The following is a 25460-nucleotide window of genomic DNA, read 5'->3' on the forward strand; positions in this document are numbered from 1 at the left end:
GCTGATAAGTTTCGCTCGTTTTTCAATGCTCGCGCGGAGGGTGTAACAAGTGTTAACGGGTAGGGAGTAGCATAAACGTTGAAAGAGTAAAGAGAATGACTCACCATCACGGCTCATCCCTACAGCGATGCACTTCTTGAGGCGGCAATACTGGCAGCGATTCCTGTTGATCCGCAGGATACTGCACTGTTGATTCTTCGTACAGGGTCGATACTGAATCTTCTGCTGAATGCTGCGCCGGAAGAATCCCTGCGAATCACCAACGAAACCCTCGTCAGTCTGACCGTCACTGTCCGAGGAGGACCCTGACGAGCAATTGGTCCCCGTTCGCGGGGTGGCCAGGTCACATTCGCACAAGCACCCCATTAAATTCACCTGGCTGTCAGTGGGTGTGTGTGTGTGTGTGTGTCCTTTCTTTTTATCACACGTACCAATCGAAACGACAATCAGTGCCGTTCGCACGCGCACTGATTTCCTCTATCGACCAACTTCTCTCCTACTGTCACGTATGGCAACGAATGAACCCGTTGGCAACTCGACGAAACTTACGAACCAACGAACTCGCGAGAATCGTGCCGGATGAAAGGGGAAAAGCCTTGTCACAGTCTAGGCCCAATTCACTTTAGGACTATAATAAGAGACGGATGATGATGCACGCGGGTCGTCGAACCACCAAACTCACCAACGAATCGAGCGTAACTGTTCGACGGTGCGATATCATGCGAGTCGAGACGCAAGTTTTCGGTAGGGGGAGGAGGGGGTAAAAAGAAGCGACCGTTTGTACCGGAGCTTGGCTGTGGACTGGCTCTTTCTAGCACAGAGAGCATAGAGCCTCGGCACATTGCCTCTGACTCGTTGAGGTGGGGGACACTCTGACCCAATTCCCGGACGTTCACCCGCAGTTCACCGCGTGAAAGTGAGAGTCCCCCTTGCGCGCACTGGCGCTCCTCGTCTCCTCTCTCTCTTTCTCTCTCACGCTCCCTTATTCTCTCTCTCTCATTCCTTCTCATCCAGCTTAACCCTCTCTCTCTTCGTCACGATTCCCTGTCCCGTTCGCTCATACTGGCAAACCCTCGGATATCGTGCGGTCTTCGTCGACCGAACTGAACGCGTGACCATAGTGGCTCGCGCGCTTCGAGCGCTCTACTAACGGGTTCCTTCCCTCCTCTCCGTGCCGCGTTCTGCAAGGAACCACCCTCTCGAGCTGTCCCGCCCTACCCTCGCCTCTCTCTCTTTCTCGATACTAGACGACCCTTCCTCTCGACCGGCACGAATAAACGCGGGAACCGACAGCCTCCCTCCCCATTTTTCGAGGGTTGCACCTCTGTGCACCTATGCTTTTTCGAGGCTCGTTTGCCGTTTTCCAACAGCCGGCTGACAATTCCTTTTCAAACGTCTCGGGTGAATAACCCCTGCCCCCAGTCGACCAACACTACGTCGATACGAACTCGAATCTAACCGAAGTCCACGATTACGAACGCGTAAGATAAACAGCGTAAGAAGACCGAGACAAAAGTGACAGAAGCTTGGCTCGGTGCGAGTTTTTCTTTTTTTCTTTTTTTTTTTCATCGTAGCAGTAAGTAATTGAGAATAGGAAAAGAGGTAGGTCAGGGCGGAGGAAGTTCCCGGCCGCGTATCGGTCAACGACCCCACGGCTCGCAGTTACGTAACGAACGACGCGTGGAACGTCGTCGTCGTCGTCGTCGGCGTCGTCGTGGTGATCGTCGTTTCGTATCTTCTTCAACACGATTCGAAGCGAGCGCAGGCGCGTTTGTACGCGTATGCACGTACGCGTACGGAATTGGCGACACTCGTCGTCAAGTGACTCTGCCGTGACGTCAGACACGCGACCTCGCCTACCTCAACTTCGTGGACAGGCCGAGAGAACGAGAGAACGATGTACCGTTGCACCTCCTCGCCCGGCCTGTCAATCGGTGCACGCGCGTTCGATGCAAGTCAATGAACTGTCAGCGTTGCCAATGTTAAGCTTCCCAGTTGCCCCCGTAGCGGACAGCTTTCCGTTCGAAATCGTTCGCTTACCGCCTAGCCGGGCCAATGAACCCTGCCTCGCCGTTTGTTTTCCACGAAACCCGTTCCATTTCGTCCCCGTTCTGGAAATTCTCCAACGTATCGTCGCGATGAACATTCGAGAAAGGAACGAGGCGACGGAATCTTTTCGCATGCCGCGAGAAAACCGATTACCATTCGATCGACAGACCGGCCGACAAAGCGTTATCGGTCGCGAGCTCGACTCGCGGATCCCCGGACGAGGCCAGCAACCCCTGTTGAACCCTATGCTTGGCGGGAATCCGGCAGAGGTGGGGTTGTGCGAGAATGCGGTGCATCGATCTCTGAAACTGTGCATTCCCCCTGACACGGGTCAGGGGGCGACCACCTTTGCGTACCGCCTTAACTTACGTTCGTTCGCGCACGCGCCTCTATTGTGTTGGCAAAATGCAAACAGATACTTGTCGAAAGTCTCGATCTTTCTCGAGAATTTCTATTTTTTAGATATACAAAGGGTAACAATTCTTAGAAACGATACCAAACCAACCATCCCAAAAATCATCGCCTAATTTGAATTTCAATCACGACCCAATTAACCCTTTACGGTTTTAGCCACTTTTGTTAGTTTATCGTTTTAACTAATCCACATTTATTTGATTAATTTCGAAGAATACCATGGTGACATCTTGCATCTTCCAAACTGCAAATTGCTCTTAATTAACCTTGGATTACATAAATTCTATAAATATCTCTGAATCTACCAAAGTGCAATAATTGCGTAGCCTGCATTCCTATGGACCGTCCGAAAACGAGGCTGCCTCGTCTCCGAAACTTTCGCCCCGCTCGTGAAAGTTAATCGTCATTTCCTCGGTTCCTCTGCTGTTGACCGATCATCGACGAAAACGTCGCAAGCGTGTCAGAAATTCCCGAGTCACGTTCACCGGTTCGCTTTTATTTTCCGCGAAAGGAGCGAGCTAGCGTGGATGTGTATCGGTGCACTGGCGCGTATAGATGTAGGTAAGGAGAGTGTGGGATATACACACGACGTGGTCGCGGGTGCAACGACCGGAGCGCGCGACTGCATCGTTCACGAAGGGGGGAGGGGAGGAGGGAGGTGGTAGAGTGTTCCTGAGGGTGGTAGGGGAAGGTGACTGTATCTGCTCCCGCGGGCGAACCGCGGAGAGGATGGAGGAGGGCAAAGATGGAAAAGCAGGAACAAAGAGAGAGGAGAGGAGAGGCGTCAAGAATAAAGAAAGAGAGAGAGAGAGAGAGAGATGGACGTGCAACCAGTGATACCGAGGTTACGAGGGGAGAAGAGGACAGGACACGAAACGGAGTAACGGTGACGTACATAATGCGCGCGCCCGTGCAAGCGCATGCGCTACGCTCCGCTCGAAACGCCGCGACACTCTCCGTTCGGGCTCGGGGGCATTAACCGCTCATGTGCGCGCGCGCGCTTGCTCCGACGCGCACCTACGACCCCAAGAATTCGCAACGAGCGAGCTGTCCTCTCTCTCGCTCTATCGGAGCGTCGATGGATCGGTGAGGTCAGAGACGTATGCCGATCGGTAGGCCACGTAATCCGAACGAGTCATGGGGAATCGCGAGGAAAATCGACCATTTCTTGAACCTACGGCAGATTTCTTGGAAACTTGATAACCACGAAGGCGGAGAGATTAATTGTTTCGAATCTGGGATAAGTTTCTCGAAGTTACTGGACGATACCGTAGGTCTGGAAAGTTGGGGTAATTCTTAAATCTGCACCCTATCACCGGAGGATCTCACCGAGCTTTGAAAATTGCATAAACGATAGATCGTTTCGATGATGGTACTTTAGACTTAGAGAACTGGTTGCGTTGGCCGAGCAGCTTTTATACTCTCGTTTGACCTCGAACAGTTCACTGCTCTATTCCCCGGGCATCGATACCGGGCAAGTCGATCGCCTAGGTCACCACACCAGCTATTTTCCGTTTCCACGTAGCTCGAGATAGCTTCATAGATCCTTAATCGAATCCATTAGCAGCGTGTCAAATGAACAATAGAACGTTCTACAATAGCAACGTTTCTATATTGTCATCGCGGTATTTCATGAAGTGTACCAATTTTAGCAATCTGATAACTAATAAATTTTTTTCACTACGAACCTATTTAAAGCGTATTCATTTTTATATTCCTTTGGTTTCTGAAGAAACAACCCCTTCTAAGCCTTATACAAATATCTACCACTTTTCCTCTACGGAAAGCCACTCGCATTATTTTCTAATCAAAATCTAATAAAGCTCCTCCGCCCACCTCGATTCTCGTTACGATCATCGCAATTGCTAGAATTATGACACCCCATGTTTTCACCCCTAAAGTAGCAGTTAGCCCGTATATGCCTGTAGGTGTGCGTGCTGGTCGGGCAAGCGAACGATTTCGAAGAGAATCGAGTTCGGGGTGTCGTGTTTCACGGGGTGGCTTTATCGGGCATAGAAGCGTGACGTTCGATTCCGCACGGCGGGGCAACGTTATCTTGAAGCACTCCCGCTCTGTCCGGCCGGAGATACCGCGTCGAGCGAACACCTACCACGATAATAAGCGGCTGACCCGATTCTAAAGTAGATGCACCGGGGTCAGTAACCCCAACCGAGCACCGAAATACCCGCGCAATCAAATGAAAATGAGATCACGACTCGTTACGACATCAAAAATGACGGTTAGGTAGAGGAGAGGAAGAAGAAGGAGGAGGAGGAGGTGGTGGAGGAGGAGGCGATGGAGGTGGAGAGGAGAAGAGGGGCAGTAAAGAGGAGAAGGAGGTGAAGGAGGAGAGTGGGGAAAACGTCGAGAGGGGGACGCAGGGAAGAGGGAGGAGGGAACCACCGTGTGACGTAACTGGCTCGGGGGTCGACGACCGGAGGGTTAATGCACCGGTCGCCTGGTTTCAACCCTCCGGAAAAAGAGTCAACGCGCACCTCCACCGTTGATTGTCCCGGTACAGAGATTTAAAGAGGAACGTCGACGTAGAAAAAAAAACGAAAACGAAAAATCTCTATTTTATGGTGTCGTTCAACGTGGCCTGGCTACCCTCTGACACCCTGTGGCTTTCGGGGAGACTGCGACTTCAACGTTACAGGTCTGACGAGAGAAATTCGAGGTACCGGAAATGTTGAGGAACAAAAATCTGGGCTGATCTAAATGGCAGTCGAAGTTTGTAAATCTCTTTGTTCCAGACCGATTACCTTAAACACCGCTTATCAAGACAGATTTGTCTCCCTAATTAGTTGATATAATCGACGTTGAACCGTAGCGTGCAATGGGGATCAGATTCGGATGATCAGTTTCGTGGATTGAACCGCTTATTCGAGTGCCGTGCCTTTTATCGCGTCTCGCGAATCTCTCGTGCGGCAAAACTGAGCCCAGGTCAGTGACGCGTGCACGTAAAAGTGTCATGGAGGGCAACGTCCTGGCGAGATCTGGGCCAGCGCAACCTACCGAACAACGCGGTCCGCCATCTTTCCATCGCTTTTTTCCCCCATCGTCCCGAAAACACGAGCTTCGCGTGAACTAACCGATTTACTCCAAGATACTTATTTCGCGTGGTTATCGTACGAACGAAGGGAATCCAGGTAATACACGTGTTCCCACGACCCTAACTCCGCGAAATTTCGTTCAATTTGCCGCGATGCCAGGCGAAGGGAGCCGGGGAAAAGTAGCTTGTGGCCACAGCCACGACGTGCTATGGCGAAATAGTGCAACAGCAGTGCGACCGAGCGACCTAGTCTTAAAGATATCCAACACTCTTCCGCGTTCTCTTCCCTTTCCACGGGTCCCTTTCTGTTCCAGTACCATAAGACGGGTCTCTACCGCTAGCGGCTAGGTCATTCGACGTCGACACATTCGACGTAACGCTCGTTACACGCTGCTGTAATCATAAGTTAGGTGACGGCCACACGAACGCTCCTGAATAACGTCACACTCGAGGGCAATGTAGTCTTCCAAAGTATATCTAATACAAACCCTCGCACGTAAAGAATAAGCCTAGTTAGGAAAAATAATTAGGTCCTATTTCACACCCGACTGTATATCATTTACCTCCAGCCTCATCCGAGGCGGTCAACTAACCCCAAGGTTCTTCTTGGAATTAGAAAATCGACTTAGACGGAAAAAGAAATCTTTGCAGAAGAATGCTGGTCGATCTAGTTTTCGGGATCACCATGGGGATCAGCAGTGAACAGTGTCGTAAACGGAGGACACTTTCTCTTTCCCGTGGTCGGCCGCCATCATCTCTTTGGCTTTTCGGGGATCCCGCAGGGTCCACTCTCTCTTTCTTTTCGTTTGACCAACGACCGCCTCGGAAGAACCACCCCGGGATGTCTACTGCTTCTAACCATTCTTTGGATCGAGTAAGTTAGGTGAGAAAGTCATCGTCATGCTGCGTTTGCAAAGTCAACAGGGCTACCCTCGAATTATTGCACAATGGCGTTTGGTTCAGAAATAACCAATTAGTCTGAACAAGATTGGCTCGGAATGACGATCAGAGGAGTCGTAGCATGCAAAAATAGATCAGAGAGAAGAGAGCGAAGCAAGTCATCGGGTCGACGTACGAAGAAGATCTGAGAGCAGCGAAGCACCGATTTACTACACCTGGCCGAGTAACAGCCCCCCCACCCGATGTTACCTGGCCAAAGTGGAGGTGGCTGAAGCGACGTTGGTGGTGGGAAAGTTCTACCACTTCCTAAAACGAATTCGCGGCCTGTGCTGCCCCCGCCAAACCGCCTCCTTCGAGTCGCACAATGACGAGCATGAGGACGTTGGCCTTCGCGGCACGTAATTATCAGTCTCGAGGAGAATGATTTACATTTGATTTGAGGTTTCGCGGGGATAGAAGACTCTTCGAACCTTTTACCAACTGACAGCTCGCTTTTCTAGCTGAATTTCAACGAAACTTTCTAACAGTTTCTCTTTCGAGAAACGAACCTATCTGTCATGTTATAAAAAATAATTGGATCTGAACACAGGATGTGTGCATCATTGTACGCGTCTATCGGTAAAACTCGACCACGCGAAAAACCACCGAGACCGAAAATTGTGTTTAAAGAAGACAGGGGTGGTGTCCTACCTGTCTGGACCCTTCTCACGCGTTTCCTTCAATGCTCGACGGTTATCGTTTCCCCAAAGAATTTCGCCACGTTTTCCGCTCCTTTTTGCGTAACCGCCCGCGAAGCTATTGTCCAACATTTCGACCTTTCTTTAACTCCCCTATTCCGGGAAAATCTGATCGTGAACTGACCGAGTATCCTCTTCCGGCAGACGTTTCGCATCGGCCCTCTTTTCCCGGTAGTTTCGTGTGCCAAGAATAAAATTCAAGAGGAACGGTGGTAAACGAAAGTGGAAAATATTTGGAACATCATTTCGACGTTTATGGAGAATAGTACGCGTGTCGAAACCGGCTTCGAAAGAAAAGAGACCTTGGCAAGATTTTTCGTCTACGAGCAAAAGGCTGGCTACGTGGTGTCGAGGAGGAAACTTCAAGGACCAGCTCGAACGTCTCGCGATTTCCGCGTGCACAAGGTCGAGCCGTGTTCGGTCGATAGCTTCTCCGTAGCCTTGGTCGCATCGTACATTCACATTCAAGATCCGTTCACTTCCTGGCCACATCGCGTCACGGTTCAATATTTTCGATACCTTTTATCCCGTACGGATAGATAGTTTTTCGTATTCGGAAAATTCAGATTCAAATTCCACAAGTTTCAGGATCAAAGTATCGAAAACACGAAGCTAATGTTTCGTAACCTTTCTGGATGAGAATATTTATAAAATTGATTTGAAAAACAGATCCAAAAAGATTGAACGAATTTAAATGATATTTGTACGTCGACTCACCTTGCATCCCTCGCAGGAGTGTACCCCATAATGAAAACCGGACGCCTTGTCGCCGCAGACACGGCACAATACTGTGGTTCCGTCGAATTCTGTAACGAAACAGAGAAAAGAATGTCAGAAATTACACTCGACATCACTGTTAAACTTTGTACAAGCGTTCGTTGCTCTCCACGTGGCGGAGAGCGCGCGTCTGCGAGAGAAAGGTGGGAGAGAAAGAAGAACACTTTCTCCTCTCTCGCGGCGGGTTACAGCATCGCGGTGTTACAACTTTCTGTTTTCACTCGACTGTCACGGCACACGATCGTTTTCCAATTACCCATCGATTCAATGATTACCATTAAAATCATTGAATCGGTGATTTAAATACATTCCCTAACGCGTTGTTCGGAAAAGAACGATAACGATTTGGCTGGTCTCGATTATTATCTTGGATCCTGAATCGTACCTATGTTCAATTCGGGTTCAGGTTTAGCCGATGAAACGGTCGAGTCCATTGTAGGCATGTTTGGGCTGAGATGATGGGGTAGCTGGGCCACGTGATAAGGACTGGACATGCCCTGAGAGACGCAAGACATGCGCGATACGCTGGACGCGCGGGATCCATGGGACACGTTCGAGATCGGTGATTCTGGTGCCGGTGATGTAGCCATCGTGGCGGCTTGTGCGCTGCTGTCCGGCGTCAGAATCATGTTTAACAGGATCGAATCCAAGAATGTCGAAATACAGAAATCCAATCTCTAGGTTCTTCGATGTATCATCCACTTGGCACGGCACTGCACTGAGCCGAGGATCGACATCAGTTCTCACTGTGTTCCCTCGATCACTGGCTAATCACAAACTCACTGATTGGCATCACCGAAAGTAATAAGAAATCCTTCTACCTATATGTATATATATCTCTCTCTTTCTCTCTGTTGATCGTTCAGTTCCTCTAGGTAACTCGATAAATGACACAATTGTACGATCACGTGACAATGTAGGAACTCGAACTTGAGATCACTCGGAGGTAAGGACGAGATCCTACCGAAAGGAAGGGCAGGTGCGTTCTGTGGCAATCGATGGACACCTCGTCCGTGTTATACCGAGGGTTGCACACGAGGCGCGAGAGAGGAAGGAACGATCGAAACGAGCGAAAGAGCGCGGATGGAAGGTAGAAGAGAGAGTGAAAGTAAGTGTTCGCTCGAGGGAGGTTCGCGTTGGTCTGACTGGAGTTCGGCGCTGCCGAGTGTTGGTTACCTGGGGGCCGTGCAGCCCTTACTCGGAGCGTAGCCGGTGGAGGGGAGGGATTGATGTGGCTGCCTGCTTGCCAGGCTGCCTCGGCCATCTACAATGTCTACGCCCTGGCTACCTAGTATGTAGTAGAGGACACACAGCGCACCGGTGCGCTCTTACAGAGAGCCCCCCGAGAGAGTTCATCGTATTTTCAATGCTGGAGGTCACTGACAAGCGGCTGCGGGCCCGGGCACCGGCGTCACGGGCCCAACCAATCGGAGAGCCGCACGCTGGGCCGCGTGCCACAGCGATTGGTCGCTGGCTATCCCCACCAAACGTACGGACCTCTACCGGCCGGCTCTCCTTCCTCCCATCGGAGGAAGTTCATCGGCCGAAACCTTGACTGAATTACCCCGCAGCAGCGGCCAAGGCCATGCGCCCTCTCGCTCGAGCCAACCGCGAGACCGTAGCTGTCGTTTCGCCTTCTGCTTTTCATCCTCTCCTTCTAACCTTGCCGGCTTCCTCTCCTTCTCTCTTCTTTCCGCTTCTCGCTCGTCCGTCTTTATCCGTCCCGTTGCCTTCTCTTCATCTTTTCCTTCGATCGCATTTAATCGACACCCGTTCGACGTGCTTTTTCTTTCTTTTTCATTTAACAGAGTTTTCAACATTTACGATCATGATCGACGCGATCTGGACTGATCGAAGTAGAGGAGGTCAAGTGTAGCCTCGTAACGATAGAGGACGAAAAGGTATCCCGACTCAGGTAGCTTTTTCCCTATTCTGCTACCGCGTCTAATGGCTTTTCCGTACTTGGACGCGTTCAGGTAGATATACGGTTCTACTGGTTCTCTTATTGACATAATGGCCTTTCAGTTTTTAAATAGGAACGATACCTTTTCATTATCGCACTTTGTACATATCTTACACAAGTAAAATTTAGTTCCATTTCTTTTTTCAAATTCTTGAAGTATCTATCGATCTATGGATTTATGGTTCTCTAACAGACACAAAATTCAAGAGTACCATGGTTGCGATAAGACGAGCCCAGTTTCGATACGAAGGACAATGGGACACGTGCATGGTTGCAAGCAGAAAACGTGATGGAGGTTCGATGAACTTGCTGGCATGGCTGTTCTTGTTACGCGAAACCATCTCCAGATTTTGGTTGGTATTTGCTGTTCATTTAACACCTTCGTGACTAGGCCACCGTTCGCGGAATGCACTTGCATCGATTTACCGCTGATGGAGTAATAGCAGTGTCGATCGTTTGTCCTACTCGATTTTCTGCACGCGTGCATCGCGAATCAAATTAACGAACGCCTCATCGATTCTTCGATAAATGTTCAGAATTTCTCAAATATAAAAAATTAGATTCCTTTTTTTTTGAATCATCCGTATAAGAAGAAAGAAATGAACGAGTGTCTTCCGAAGGGACCGGAAGCGTCCTCTCTCTATTGTGTAGTCTAAATATCCCCGCAGGATAGATTAAATTCAGAAACTCGATATTCCCCTGAAAAACGGATCCCCGGACGCGAAAGGGTCGGCCACAATAAACTGGAAACCCAAACACGAGTCCCTTCAACCCTTGCCAGTCGCAACCCTTTGACCATGCCAGGCAGTCGGTCGACCTCCTAAACGTCTCCCAACTTTTTTTCTTTCTCTCTATACCAGGCATCCCATTTATTGCTGCTTCATAAACGCATAAACGTTAACTTTCTCTGTGTGCATAAGTCTCGACTTAACGGTCGTCGCAACGACAAGGTGTCACAAGACCAAGGTTCCAAGTTAACGTCCACCATCATCTACGCAATAATTTATTTTCATGATTTTATGGCAGCGTTATTACGAGCACCGACCCTGTCCCTTGCCTGCAGCGTGTCGACCTTCTTCGCAGAAAGCCGATTGCTTTTTACCTCTCTGTCCTCGCTCGTTTATTCCTTTGTCCTCGTATCGTGTGCCTGTCCGGCCCGTTTTCAATTAGAATACACCGAGGATAGAGGATGCATCGATTTTTCGACCGGACTGTCCGAAGAAATGCATCGATCTCTGTCTTTTACGGGTTGAAACGAAGTTTCCATCATTTTTCTATAATTTTGTATTGATCTTTGACACGATCCATCGTACGTTACATAAAACTTGCCAGCGAAGAACGGCAAGGTATCGGACGACAAAACTTGGACAGACCTCGAACGTAATGGCCGGCACGGCGGTGACGGAGGTCAGACGAAGCGGTTTCCTTGAAATCGGCTAGCGACCTGCAGCGATACGCATTTATATGCAACGAACACACCACGGCCCTCGTGTGCCGTTTATTTTCAATCGACCAGCGCTAAAGCGATCGCACGTGTCGGTATTGTTGGACATCAACCACGAAGGGTAATCTGGAAGACCGATTAAAAAAAAAAAAGAAAACGACGTAATCATTCGACAATTTTATTGTATTTACATCGAGTCTATTACATCGATGCATTGAATGGTAATCGATTGGTTTTGTCGAAGAGGAAAAAGAAAAGATCGAAGAACCAGTCGATTAAACGGCAGTTAAAAGAATTAATTACGAAGGATTCACGGTCGAGCACGTTTATGGGAAGGCGGCCGCGTTAGTTTACTCTAACAGAATGTGATATGCATCGAGGAAATTAATTTACCAGGATGATTGATGCGTTTCTTCGAGAAGTTTATGCGTTCCTGTATGAAAACAGAGGATTCAGTCATTATCAGCCGACTTGGAATGAACAAAGCAATGCGATCAACAATGAGCAGTGAACGTCGGCAAGGAATTCGTTTCGTTGGTAGCTAGGCTAGAAGCGTGAAAGCTGTAACAATCGTGCAAAACTCTTTTTCCCGTACCGTCTGCATTCGCGGGGGCAACGACGCGTGTACCGGCGAAGATAAAAATGTAACGAGCTAGAAGATAATTAGAAGTCGTTTCCACGCGGCAATACGAGGCTTCTATTGTCTACCTTGCCGTGTCCTTGGCACTGAACGACCGGTCGCCGACCGACGTTCTGCCCTCGTCAGCAGCTTCCTAGATCATCGACACCTGGTAACTGGAGTGCTCCAGTCATTATATTGATGACCTTGTAAAAATTTATCGAAACTCTACGTCTTGAGTAAATAAATTATATGACTTATCTTTTGTTGAATTTATTTTTCAAAATCCCTTTGTCGTACCGAAATGAAATAGGTTCAGCTTCTTCGAGATCGTGAAGAATCATCGAAATTCAAGTTGATCGATGGAAAATGTGAAAAACGATCCGTTAATAGGATAAATCACGGCAGGTCTGGTAATTACAGCAAGGTCCTTCGTGCGAGTCCCTAGCGGGTCTCCATTGTCCCGTGGCCCGTTCTTTCGTGAGAAACAGCCGCGAGAGATTACATATTGCGATAATAAGGTGGTAATCTCGGGAAGGTGCACCGGCCGTGCAGAAAAGAGAACGGTGCCGCGATGTTCTTGCGGTCTCCGAGCTCACCCGCTGCGTTGCTGCACCACGCGTATTGCTGCTGTTGCTGCTGCTGCTGCTGCTGTTGCTGCTGCAGGTTCAGTGACATCAACACACGCATGTGCGTGACGCGGCGTGCGCACCGTTATGCCCATAGCCTGCCCTATAGCGCCCACCGCGGAAGTATAACCATATACTTGCCAGCATGCCGTATGCTCGACGATCGACGACGACGATCTACTTGGACAACCACTTCCCCTTCGCTAGTTAACATCCTTTAAACCTAATTTACTTTGCTGCTACATACTAGAATAAATACCCCGGACTATTCTATTTTTCTTCCTTTTTTTTTGTATTAGCTTTATATAAGATTCAAACGATTCATCTCGAGCATAAAAATATTTTCGCGGGTTCTTTGAACGCAAAGGAGTCGGTTGCTCGAACGAAATGGAGAGAAAAAGAATGAGAAGATAGGGGTAGGAAGAGGGAAGGTTTCAACGGGGCGTGGAGGAGCAGCTGCATCGCGACGTGCATGCACCCGCTGCACGTCCATTAGGATTCATGCTGCACACCGTTGGCGTAATTCTTTTCTTGCGACGCGTGTCCCCGATCATATCTCGTCCGAGAACCACAGTGGCCCGGGATCTGTGTCAACGGCACCGAACGGGTTCGGTAAGCTCGTTGCTTGACCTGGACGTGAAATTAAATCATCGAGAGATCCGAAATCAAGAGCTATCGTATCGCTTTCGCGTTAGCAGCGAAACAGACGAAAGGAACGTTCGTTCGATCGGACATTTTAACGATCGCGTAACTTGGTTGCTCTAGATTTTTCTCGTTTAGGTAATATAAGGATCTTTCGATATAGAAAGTGAACGTTGAATCTGTAACATGGTATCGTTGCTACTGACATTTTTTCATCTGTTTGGCGAGAGACGTTTTCACGATTCTGGATTGCCAAACGAAATCGTAATGGAGAAACTAGCGGACGAATAGGCGCGAGGTGCAACAAGGTGATCGAACGGCCTCGTTTGCCCGCCTCCACCTCGGTTTGCAGGTCGCGAAGCAAGTCGTTCATCGGACGACCTGCAATCACAGGCGCCAGTAGAGAAATTACTTTTTCCATTTTTCTTTCGCCGTGCTACAGAATCACTTGGGCGATTCGAAAGCCCAATAATGTTAAAACAACATATTCGATTGATTTTGTTATTGTAAATTTCAAAGATTTCTACAGAGTCGCTGCTAAGGACGCAACAGATGGTGAAAGAATTGATTGCTGGTTAATAAAAGTAGCGAATACCATTTCTTGGAATAATATCGATAGCAATTAATTTTCCAATCAAGTGGTGCCCGATTGTTAACCTCAATGTGTTTTCACATGAAGTGCCTTATATAAATCAATTACTCTAACGTAATGAGGTTTCTCAACGAAAGCGTCATTGCTCGAATATCCGAGCGGCAAAAAGAGATTCGAGTTCGAGGCACGGTCAATAGAAAAGGAGAGCACGAGAAAAACTAAGCAGAAATGAAGAAGAAGAGGAAAGAAAGGAACGTGTGTGCCAGTAGCCGCGGCCTCAAAGTGGCCTGTTTCGCGTCGTCGCCAGTTCGTGCGGATTACGGCGAGTACGCTTCGTTTCTTCTTTTCATCGTCTCGCGGACGTCCGCGGTAAACCGCTTTTTCCTGCGTCGATTAAACCCGACGATCGGCCACTCGTCGAAACGCAAACACCCGAAGCTCTAATTACAAAATCATCGCGTTAAGGAAGACTTACAGAATGATTAATTAAAATATCCCTCGACTCAGCGGCCATAAATCTACTCCTTTTCTTACCCGTTCGACCGATTCCTCGACCGACAAATTTACCAACGAGTCCTCCGTGACCGATTGACTTCTTAACCCCTTCCCGACAGTTCCACCACGCCCACGAGGATTCCCGCAATGTAACGAGCCGTTCATTGTCTCCCAATTACGCTGAAATCTCCGTAGAGAGTCCCGCAGGGACTCTACCGGCAGGACAATGCGCCGGTATCCTCGATTCGATCGAAACGATTCCCTTTTCCTTCAGGCTGGCCAACACGGACACGTTTGTTTTGGATAATCCCTGCCTCGGAGGCAAACAGACGACGGCTAATCACGTTGGCCCGCTGACAAACAACCTTTTCTAATCGCATTACCGCACCTCCGCAGGTACTACCTGCAACGGGCACAATCGAATTTCCCCATTTCCCGAATTCCACGATTCTTCACGCTTTTCTTCTATTATTTTCCAATACGCACCGATGCTTCATAGACGCGGTAAATTGTAATAAACCGTTAAGTGATCTCTCCGCTGAATGGTCTAGGACGTTGGGTTCAGGGCTGATATATGACCGATATAAAAACAAGGTATATTAATTTTGCCATTGATTTGACAGAGAGACAGGCGAGCGGAGGAAAAATGGAGGCTAACGACAACGCGTAAGTACTGTTCCGAAAGGACATTTGCATTTTAATACCTCGATCGATGAATGCTGTTAAGCCGCGTAATCGTAGTAATAAAAATTGCAAATCAAGTAAAGGGGTAAACGTCACCTTTAGGTTTCGAAACGATTCAATGGGAGACCGATTTGTTCTCGTTGAAAGTTACGTCTCACGATTGATTTCAATCAGATGAAAAAAGAATAGCAGATTTCCCGGATATTTTAAGTCGCAACGGGTATTTATAGAGAATCAGTAGGTCCAGCTTGAGGATGAAAAGATTCACAGTGGTCATTAATCTTTTGACAAGGTTGAATTGTTAGGTAATCCAACGAGGGACGATTATACGCGGAAATTGTGGGCGACCTTGTATTTCGGCAACGATCATTCTTAAGGCCGTCTAGACGTACGTGATGAATCGTTATAGCTTCCTCTTCTCTGTCTTTCCTTTTCGAATTAATCGAGTTATCGATAAATATTTGAGAAAAAAAATTTTCGTTAATCTTCGTTATTTTTTATAAACATCATCATCGATGTACGGTACCGTTTAGATTAAAAAAAGAATCTCTTTCTCGCGCGAACGTTTTCGTAAATCGAGCAATCTATTCGAGAAGACATTTCGCATTCATGGTATGCGCATATTTCTGTCACTGGTTAACATAAAAATGCCTAATTGAAGGCAGAATCTTCCGAGAGCAAGAGGGAGGACAGTGTCGGTTCCGCGTTACTTTGATCCGATCCCAAAGAACGAGCATCTCCTTCCGCGGCGCAGGAGGGGGAGCAAAAAAGAGGAAGGAAGAAGAGAGGCGATCCTCTCCGACGGTCATCGATCCCAGAACCGCGAGAAACCCTGAACGAGCCTCGGTCCTTGAGCCAACGACGGAGACAATGAGCGGCGACCGAGTCGCCGTCCTCGGAGCGTTGACCCAGAGAAACGATTAACCAGGCCTTTGCATAACCGGCCTCGAACGATCGATCTTCGATCCACGAGAAATCGTGATACCCCTTTCTCATTCGAGACGTTTCTCAAACAAGTGTCTTCGATCTACTCGCGGCTGGAATTCAGAAACGAGGAAACAGAAGACTTGTAATAATGAAAATCGCTCTATTCGTACGAGTTTTCGAGAATAAAGAATGAAAGATTGAATAATAAACCGCGGTAACGCTGCAACGTTAATAACTCGCTCTTTGTATCTAAGGGCCATTATTCTCGGAGCAGTGGAAACGTGAAATTTGCGTTCAATAGCGGAACACGTTATTTACACGCGTCTTGTGTTCTGTCAGAGAATGAAGTACGGCGTTAGCATCGAAGTGAAAAAAAAGAGATGAGTTCATTAAGAAAATTGAAAATAAAAATTCATCAAGGATTCTACGAAAAATTCTCAAATGAATGAAAACCGATCAAACTCGAAAGCAACCCGTTCTCAAACCTCCCCTGACATACCAAGAGTTTCTAGAACCTTTCGTATCCCAAAGTTCTGAACGATGAGGTTGACAAAAAAAAAAAAAAAAGAACGAGATCTCTCGGATTGTCGAGGGTGACGAGGAGGGGTAAGGTCGGTCACGGGTGCATCAAAAGCTAGGCAAAACACAAAGTGGGCTCTATGGAACGCGTAAACGAGGGAACGAGTAGAAGCTTCGGCGAGGAGTCCTGGGGAGGGATGGAAATAAAGCCAGAGGATCCAAGAGAGAGAGAGAGAGAAGAGAGCGAGGCGGAAGGAGGGTAAGAGACACGGCTTCCGCGAATGTTACGGGACTGCATAGCGACGTGGGAGTGTAACGACTGCACCGGCGCGCGTCTTGCACCGACATGCACGCACGTGCACACGCGCCGATCTTGGGAGTGCGCCGACCCCTACCAGCATGGAAAACGGTCACTGACCTGCCCTCCTCCACCTCCCGCCCCTACTGCACCTTACCCTTTCCGGTGCCACCTGTACCGTCCAAGAGGGTTGCTAGGCTGGTATGGAAAAATCGCGAACCCTTTCGCGACCACCTCTAACAGTACTTTTTCACGTGACTTCGAATGCTATCACAATAAGTGGTCATTATGAAAATTACAAGTCCGTATGAAAATATAGAAAATTTCAAATTCTAGTTACCTTGACAATTATGAAAATTTATTTATTACTCGAATGAAAAGGGTTATTATCTGAATAAATACAAATAAATCGCAATCGACTGTCAACAATATCTTCATCGTGGAAACGTAGAAGAAAGTCACGACGGGTGATTTCTGCCCCTCGATGAAACGTGACGACTGATAGGAGGCTCGGTGACGCGTGAAAGCGTCATTTCCATACGCTTCCCCGAGACGATTCATCGAACGGAGATAAAATATCGCGGGGTTGTCAACCCGTGAAGGGGTCTCTCATCGAAAATAAAACACAGAGTTTATCCACCGTTGCGTTTCTTATCCGAGCGTATATACTCGTATGAAAGGAAATAATATCGCTAATTAAAGTGCCATATCCTCGTCAAATATTTCTTAATTATATAAACAATTCCCTGTGTTCTAACCAGGGAAGATCGCGTAACTCGAGGTCAATCGCATTTCACGTATCTCTGACAAAAGAATAATCGTCTAGCCGGCGACAGCGGTGGTAGATGGTGCTCTAGGTGCATTCATCGTACCCCGGTCTATCTCATTAGGTGGACACACGTTTCGCTTCCAGGTGCATAGGAACGTTCGAGACGCGTCGTGGAAGACTCGAAGAAAGAGCCGCGGTGGAAGAAACATCGTGCAACGGGTAGAAGAAAAGGAACGAAAGAAGGCGACAGAAGAGCAGAGAAGAAGAAGAAGAAGAAGAAGAAGTGGAAGAAGAAGAAGAAGAAGAAGAAGAAGAAGAAGAAGTAGAAGAGGGGAACGCATCCTCGGGGCCGTCCTAACGGTAGGGCGGGTCACTGCACGCGGCTACGCGAATGCAACTCTTTGCAGTTGCACCGCGAACGTCGGCCAAAGACTTCGACTGCACCGTCGCACCGGTGCAATGCCCTACCTAGGTGTAACGCTCTCGGCTTACCCTTGCACATCCTCGCGTCCTGCCTCCGCTTGATTCTTCCTCGGCCTCCTCTTCCTCCTTTTCTCGCCCTCTACCCCACCCCAGGCCACCGTGTAACCGAGTCCTTGAACTCGCAGGGAGGCTGACGCCTCACAGCAGGAACAGACCTCTCCTCCTTCAGGGTTACTCTCTTTCGCACCTGGTTGTCGCGTGGAGAATCCTTCCAGGCCTTTCATCTCGCCCTCTTCTTTTCTTTTTCAACGTTTTACCAATATCTCGATACCGCATTTTGTTATGGAAATTATGGTACGAGTGAAATTCAGCTGTATCCAAACTTTTATCTCCTGATGCATACGAAAATTGCACTTGCATTGTTTAGGTGCATCGATGCATTGATAAAATTTAAAAAATGTTCTGACCTATGCGCTTCAGCCGCGACGCTATGGTATTGGAAATTCTTCCTGGTAACAAAGTTTCCCAGAAGAAATTCCTCGGGAAATCGCGTACAGAGTCCGACCTACAATCCCGAAGGTGCAAAATTCGTCGTATTCGCGGCGATGCACGGCGCGTAACAGTACTCCTACGTTTCTACGCTTAGAACGCGTGCACACGTTCACACGCTTGCGTAGCGAGAGGTTACGTGCGTGCGTAAGAGCATGAATGACATAACGATCGTAGAGACGTCGGGCGTCGACCCTGGGCCAGTGCACTACCAGTGCACCACGTTCCCGCCACAAGAGCCTTTCTTACCAAAGAGACGCCGTTTCCTACCTCGACAACCTATCTTTCCGCTAAAAGCACGGCTTACGCTCTTGTAAAAGCTGAACAATTCGGCGACCATTTCAGTTTTTACCCCTTTTCCCTTTTTACCTTTGATTATTTTTATTTATAGTAATAAATAATTGTATTTTTGTGGAATCGATAATTAATAAAACATTTTCAAACATTTTCTGACTGTTTTTCTTTCTGTATTTTTCCTTTCTTTAGTCAGAAATTTTGAAGAGCTCGAAAAAAAGATATTTGATTTCGTAATTTTATTGAATATTCTTTGATCACTTTTGAATCAGAGCAGAGTTCACGGTATTTGCATCGACATCGAAGTTTCTCGTTCATAGCTGAAAGAGTCTCTTATAAAATTCCGACGATGAGCGTGCATAACAGTACTCTCGCGTTTCTACGCTTACGCACGCTTGCGTAAGAGTATGAATGACAAAGTCGTCGACCTGGCCCACTACGTCATCGATACGTCGTTCTTTTGAAAACAGCTCATTTGCAATCGTTGTTTTGACTCATGCCTCTCTGTATTCATCCTTTCAACACCGCTTACCTCGTAATTTAAACAAAAATCCTCCGTTACCCGTTTAATCATAAATGCAAAGTATTAGAAACATTTTTGGTTAAAATGCTTCTTCTTTTTCTCCGTTGAAATAACTGTAGACTGACCGAATAATAAATTACCATTTCATACGACAAAAATTTTCATTCCCAACTTGATGCTTGCAAAAATTAAATATTTGGTATTTTACCAAACCACCCCCTGTAGTTCACTCTTTCCTTTTAAAGTAATTTCCAATTAATCGCAAGTGAATGGCTCGAAAATCTTCGCAGACGATCAGACACGTTTTTCGAGCGTCGGAGTTGCTTTTGTTTTTCTGACCCACATCGTCTAAAGTTCGTTGCCACGGGCCGAATACCTGCGTAGTTTTGCTAGGTGAACGATCTTCGGCTACGCTGACCATATCCTGGCACGTCTAGTTGATGTAATCCTTTTCGAGGACGCTTCCACGTTGACACGTGTACTTTGGAACGTGTCGCGTTACCCGACTTAACTCGGTGTCAATAACACCGACGCGATGACGATTTCAATTAAAATATGCTAACAACCGGCCATTCGATCGCTAATGTTTGGGAAAGTATTAGGTAGTCGAACACGATTATGTATTCTTGTCTTTCGTCGTCTAATGATGTTATTTAACAGGTCGACTGTCGTGGGGGTGATCGGTGACCACCGTCAGATATTAAGTATAATTAAGAATAATTAAAATGAGAAACGCGTTGCTATTATAAATAATTTAATCACCAATAGGTAATTAGTAGACAAGTAGATAAGATCGTCAGTGATCAGACAAGTTTCTTCGATATTTCAAATTGAGATTATTTTTAGTAATTAGGTAGAAAACAAATTTGTGCGTATATTTTAAGATATAATTGATACCGTCTGTATCCTGATTCTTTTAATTCACTTTTGATTCGAGTGGCTGCCTGTTGCTTGATAAGTAGATGATACCCTCCAGTGGTCAGACAATTCTCCTCGAGAGAGAAACATTTTCTTTTTTATTTGTTTACTTATTCGTTGAAATTTAGCTCGGTAACTGGACGAAAAATATTCTTATTCGCGTTTTAAGATACTATTAATCGATTTACCGGTATTGAGCTTTCATCGATGAGTAGCTTCAGTAAAGCACAGTACTAAAAATATTCTTTCGTTTGAATGAAAGAACGTTAGAAACTATCTGACCAAAACGTGATCTGGTAATTCCATCTGACACATCCGTTCGTCGTGGAAACGACGAGATGGCTGGGTGTCGCGGACGTCGCAGAAATAAATCCTGATACAGAAATAGGCGTTAAAGCGGATCTATCGGCGACGTCGAGCAGGTTACTGAACCGCGATCCCGGGAATCCACTTGTTTTCTATTCGATAAATCTCGAGGGGAAGGCTTTGCACACCTACCACGTGCGTTCGAGCCAACGTATCATCCTCTGCGTCACTCGGCCAATCGGACGAGCTAGATTGAGTCAGGCTCGTTACGGGCTTGTATTCTGAATCATCGGACATCTTTCGAACTTAACGCAATGCCACGTCGATTCCTTCGATATTTTCCCCTTTCGAACAGTCGACGACCTCTCGATTCTCTATAAAATTTGTAAACAAGACTGGATCCCTTTGAAAAATACGCGAGGTCATATCTTACAACCCCTTCCTCCGAGGGTCTATGAAATATCGTAAGAAAAATAAGCGAATCGTGAACTTGGAATGCATCGGGCGTCCATGTTCGCACGCGAAAATCTAAGACTCCCGTAGCATCGTATCCCACAGTCGAAGAATCCCGCAGGAAGCCAATTAAATAGTCGAGGGAGGATTCTCGAGGCGCGAGAAATTCTCATCGCTCGAACGGACGGGAAGAGGCATCGGCGGCAACGATTCCCTGTGTTCTCATGCTCGTTAATCTATTAATAAAACGTGTCCTTAACTGTTCCAGCGGGCGACGAGCGGACGAGCGAATGAGTCGACCAAGGGAATCTCCTGCGCTGCACCGCTTCGAAATACGAGCAAAACGTGCGAAGAGGAAGAAGAGCGCGATGGCGAGGGCGGGAACGAGCGGGGAGCGGGCGTTCTCCGTTCGTCGCGAGATTAGCCAACCTGGAAGAGGGCCGATGCCAGTGAACTCGGTTGGCCGGTCACTAACCAGGTAACCCACACTAGCAACAACGTCAACGTGCTATGCAGCGCACCACCACCATCCTCAGCAACGGTTACGCTGTACGCAAGCTTTTTCACCGTTCTCGCGATGCTCCCTTGGCACGTCGGATAGATGGAACCGCGCGGATAAATGCGCGTGAGAAAGGATTATCCTTCTTCTTTCTCTTCCCGAAGTATCCACTTTGCTTTTGCTTCGACATCGCTCTTTCTTCCGGCAACGATCGCAACTTATTAGTTTCCCTCTTCATATCTACCTAGGGCTGAAATCAACCATCTCCGAGACATCCTCTCTGTCAAGATAAGTGAATGTACGAGGTGATCTTTTTATTCGATGAAAAATTGCTTTCGTTAAACCGTGTTGCAATAAATGATCGGAATGTTGGAAAATAAATGATCTTCTTTCTGTAATGCTTTACTAATATCTACGCCTATGGTGTTTGTGTGCGTTGGGAGTACGAGGTGAATTTATAGGCCTGTTCAGATTTTACTTAGAACTCGTACACGTGAGGTCGTTGTACTCCGGGGGTTAAAGGAATTCATCGGTTAATTAGAAACTGTAGCTTCAGTTTTACAATGGTGTGGGTGTCCTTTCATACATAGGACATAACTCGACTGATTTATCGGGAATCGGTGCTCGAAGCGAAAAAGCTGGATAATGAAACGGTATCGATTCTCCAGCGTGATCCGTGATAAAACGAAAAGTTCGCCACGGACACACACTCTTAACCCTGTTTCCCTCCACGCGTATCGGTCAGGATTCTAGCTCACGACGCGGAACGTAATATTAACGGCCTGTTGGAATATGTTGATAACGGTCGCCAAGAGAAACAAGAAGAAGATTCGTCTCCGGTGCGTGTTGCCTTTATCCGGAACTTTCGATCGCGACACGGAATGGGCATCGATGTTTGCTGACCCATTTCAATGAGAACTCTTTTTTTTTCTTTTTCTTTTCTCGACTGTTCGATCGACGATGGCTTACCGGCTGAAAATCACTCGCGATGACGAGGAAGCTTCGTGTGGTCGTTACAGAACGCAAGAGGAACCGCTATTCCATACGGGCGGTGTTCACGTACGACCCAACACGTGACGAGGAAGGTTCGTGTGCCTAAGTAAGAGGAAGAAGACACCAAGGTGGGAGCAATGCTCCAACGAGAAGTCACGTTTCGTCACCGAATTACCTAATCCCGCTTCCCGAATCGTGTCGTTGGGTCAACGTAACCCTGCTGACTGTCAACGGATGCTCGACGCCCATGGAACATCCTTCGATATAATTTTTCGGCTATTCGTAATTAGATTTCGGTGGCGAATGAATTTATTTTATTGGGGGGAGGAAATTATTGAGAATAATCATGCCAAGTTATTCTAAATAAAATTTCAATCGCCTGAGAGAAAATTAAGAGAATACTGATCATTCTAAAAAAAAAGGAAGGTTCCAATTGCACCGAAGGCGAAACGCATCGAGGACGTTCCTGGGGGAACCTCCTCCGAATTCTTTAACCGAGCTCAACGTCCTCTCTCCAGCAATTCTCCCCGATTGTTCGCCGGCGGGAACGTGTTCAGAAGTTCACGGTCACCTTGAAAAGCATCATGAAGGTGTATTACGAAACGGTGGCGTGGCTCGCGTGTGCACAGACCTTCTCTTCCAGTACAGAGAGGGAGAGAGAGAAAATGAGAAAGAGAGAGAGAAGAAAAGGCAGCGGAGAGAAGAGGAAAGACAAAGATGGAACGGCGTTGGTGGGGTCTGCAGTTTGTTGCCCGGTGACCGAGTTCATCGCCTCCTCGTTGTCGATGCCCCGAAATCGAGAATCTTCGAGAAACAACTTACCAGCTCGACGAGACTCGCTTTTTCATCGAAAGCTATCGCCGAGGGAAATGAAGAAAGAGATGAAAAAATAAAAGTCAAAGAAAGAATTCCTCGTGTACTCTTACAGGATTGTTCGAATTTTAGTCGAACACGGCCGAGCTTGCAGCAGACATTTTGTAACGGTACAGAGTGTTGCACTTTGTGGACACCGTTTTATAAAGGGAAGACCTTGTATCGTGGAATTTCAAGCTTCGATTTTAAAAATCTATCAGACTGCTGATATAAAAACTTTGATTAAAGCGAGAATCAATTGAAATCGTTTCTTTTCATTTGACGATTTAAACGATCTCGAGATCGTGATCGAAATCGAGAACCTTCCGAGCTGAATAATTCCTCTTAATCGAAACGCCACGATTTAATGATTCGTAAGCCGATTCAACTAGTCCTATTAAAAAATGATACGGTCGATATTCGATCACCATGAGCCTCATTTTATTTTTTGCAAGCCTTTATAATTTTTATCGATCATTTGTTGGACACGTTCGTTTTATAACAGAATAGTCACCGCAAAACTCGGCCTCAAGAATTTTGGTATTCGTTCATTGTTCCTTTCAAACGTTTTTAAATTTCTAATTAATAATATGATTTCCTATTAAATTTGTAATGTGGACTATTGGTGATTAGTTGAAACATAAACGATAGAATAAAGAAATATCGAAACAGATATTCGATATCGGATCGGTAGGCGCGTAGAACAATACTCGGTGAACTGGTTGCGAAAAGTGCATAGAACTCGGCTGCATCTTTCGTTATCGAGATTCCCCGCTAGTTTCATGGGTTCACTGCACCCCGCGCAATGGGCAAGATAACTGAATCTGCATCCCACTTTTCAAACGGCGCAGCACCACGATACTCGAGTAACCGCATTTGGACGGTTGTGCATCCCAGGAAACTTTCTGCTGATGCTATTTTACTGCTCGACCAGTCTTGCCGGTCAACGAGAAATATGAACTGTATCGGTACTATAGTTCAGTGAACCGAGTCGAACATTAACTTCGAGCCATGGCCGGTTGTTATTGATGGTAAATCGGGATCTCAGCGGTAAAACGATTAACGTCGATCATAATTAATCGAGTTACATTTACGATTATCTTTCGTAACAACGGTGCATCGATTTCAATTAAACGTGGAGTTAGAAAAACGATTAAAAAAATTTCCAATTAATCATAATCATAATCTCCACACTTCCAACCTCCCCCAAAGACTAAAAACAACATCCCTTAAAGTATGATGAACCAATCAGAAATGAAAATCTCCGGGCACTTGCCCTTAATCTGATTATTCAAGCACTGGTGTACGAACCGCTGCGTTCTGTTGCAAGCAGAAGGCGTCGCGTCGCTTTGCGTCTGTTCGCGTCGCGCTGCGGTTCGCTGCTGCGAGGACAATGCACGGGTTGAGTCGGTACAGCGTCGGTCAGTGGCCGTGTGCCTTGGACGGTTACGTATCACGTATTCACAACGCGAACTTCTCTTTGATCGGTCATCGGCACGACCCTCGGCTACCACGTACACACGTATTTCTACGTGTACGTACGTGCACACAGCCGTGGCAAGTAGTTAGAGGGGAACGCGTGCGCACGTTTGCGATGCCACGTTGTTCCTTGTGCATTGAACGAGCCTCATTGTGGCAAAGTAGCGTAAACCTGGCCAGGATCGTCGCCTTACGAAACGAGGAAGAGATTGAGCAGGGTTGTTCGAGGAGTTGCCCTTCCGGTTGCAGTTCTATCCCTCGGGACAATTTATATGTAGGCTAGAAGAAGGCGGAAAAAAAATCAGCCTCGAGGTATTCCCAAGGAGGAAGCATTATATAAACGACTGGAAATGGTGCGGAAAGGAATCCAGCAACAGGTAAGAAAAACGGAAGTCCTTCGCGAGATACTACTTGCCTGGCCTAAAAGCGACGCGTCGAATCGAGGTACAGGCATTATCGAGCGAACGTAAATAATGCAAGGCGAGCACCCGGCTGGCCAAGTGGAATGGCCATTGCCGAAAGTAAGTTTCGGCCGAAACTAAAAGTGAAGCGATAAATGCACGGGCCGAGCGATCGAGCTGAATCGCGTCGACGTTGGAACGGAAACGATTAACGGATCCTCCCTCATCGGCATTCTTCCGCGATCGTAATCGTTCGTCCC

At 47.2% G+C, this 25460-nt stretch overlaps 1 protein-coding gene across 4 annotated transcripts in view; it reads right to left on the bottom strand.

Moving 5' to 3' along the window:
• E75 (ecdysone-induced protein 75) overlaps positions 1–25460 on the bottom strand; it is a 67226-nt gene that overhangs the window by 6888 nt on the left and 34878 nt on the right. For 2 of the 4 annotated variants that reach the window (XM_076691551.1, XM_034319215.2), the window contains exons 2-3: positions 7870–7958; positions 105–249 (exon numbers count right to left, since the gene is read on the bottom strand). In XM_076691551.1, coding sequence (XP_076547666.1) covers positions 105–249; positions 7870–7958 — 234 coding nt within the window. Of the gene's footprint in view, positions 1–104; positions 250–431; positions 1113–7869; positions 7959–8314; positions 9143–25460 lie in introns of those variants that run through there. The other 2 variants (XM_034319213.2, XM_034319217.2) reach the window with 2 other exon arrangements.

The sequence above is a fragment of the Osmia lignaria genome, chromosome 13 (assembly GCF_051020975.1).
Source record: "Osmia lignaria lignaria isolate PbOS001 chromosome 13, iyOsmLign1, whole genome shotgun sequence".
In the NCBI taxonomy this organism is placed as follows: domain Eukaryota; kingdom Metazoa; phylum Arthropoda; class Insecta; order Hymenoptera; family Megachilidae; genus Osmia; species Osmia lignaria.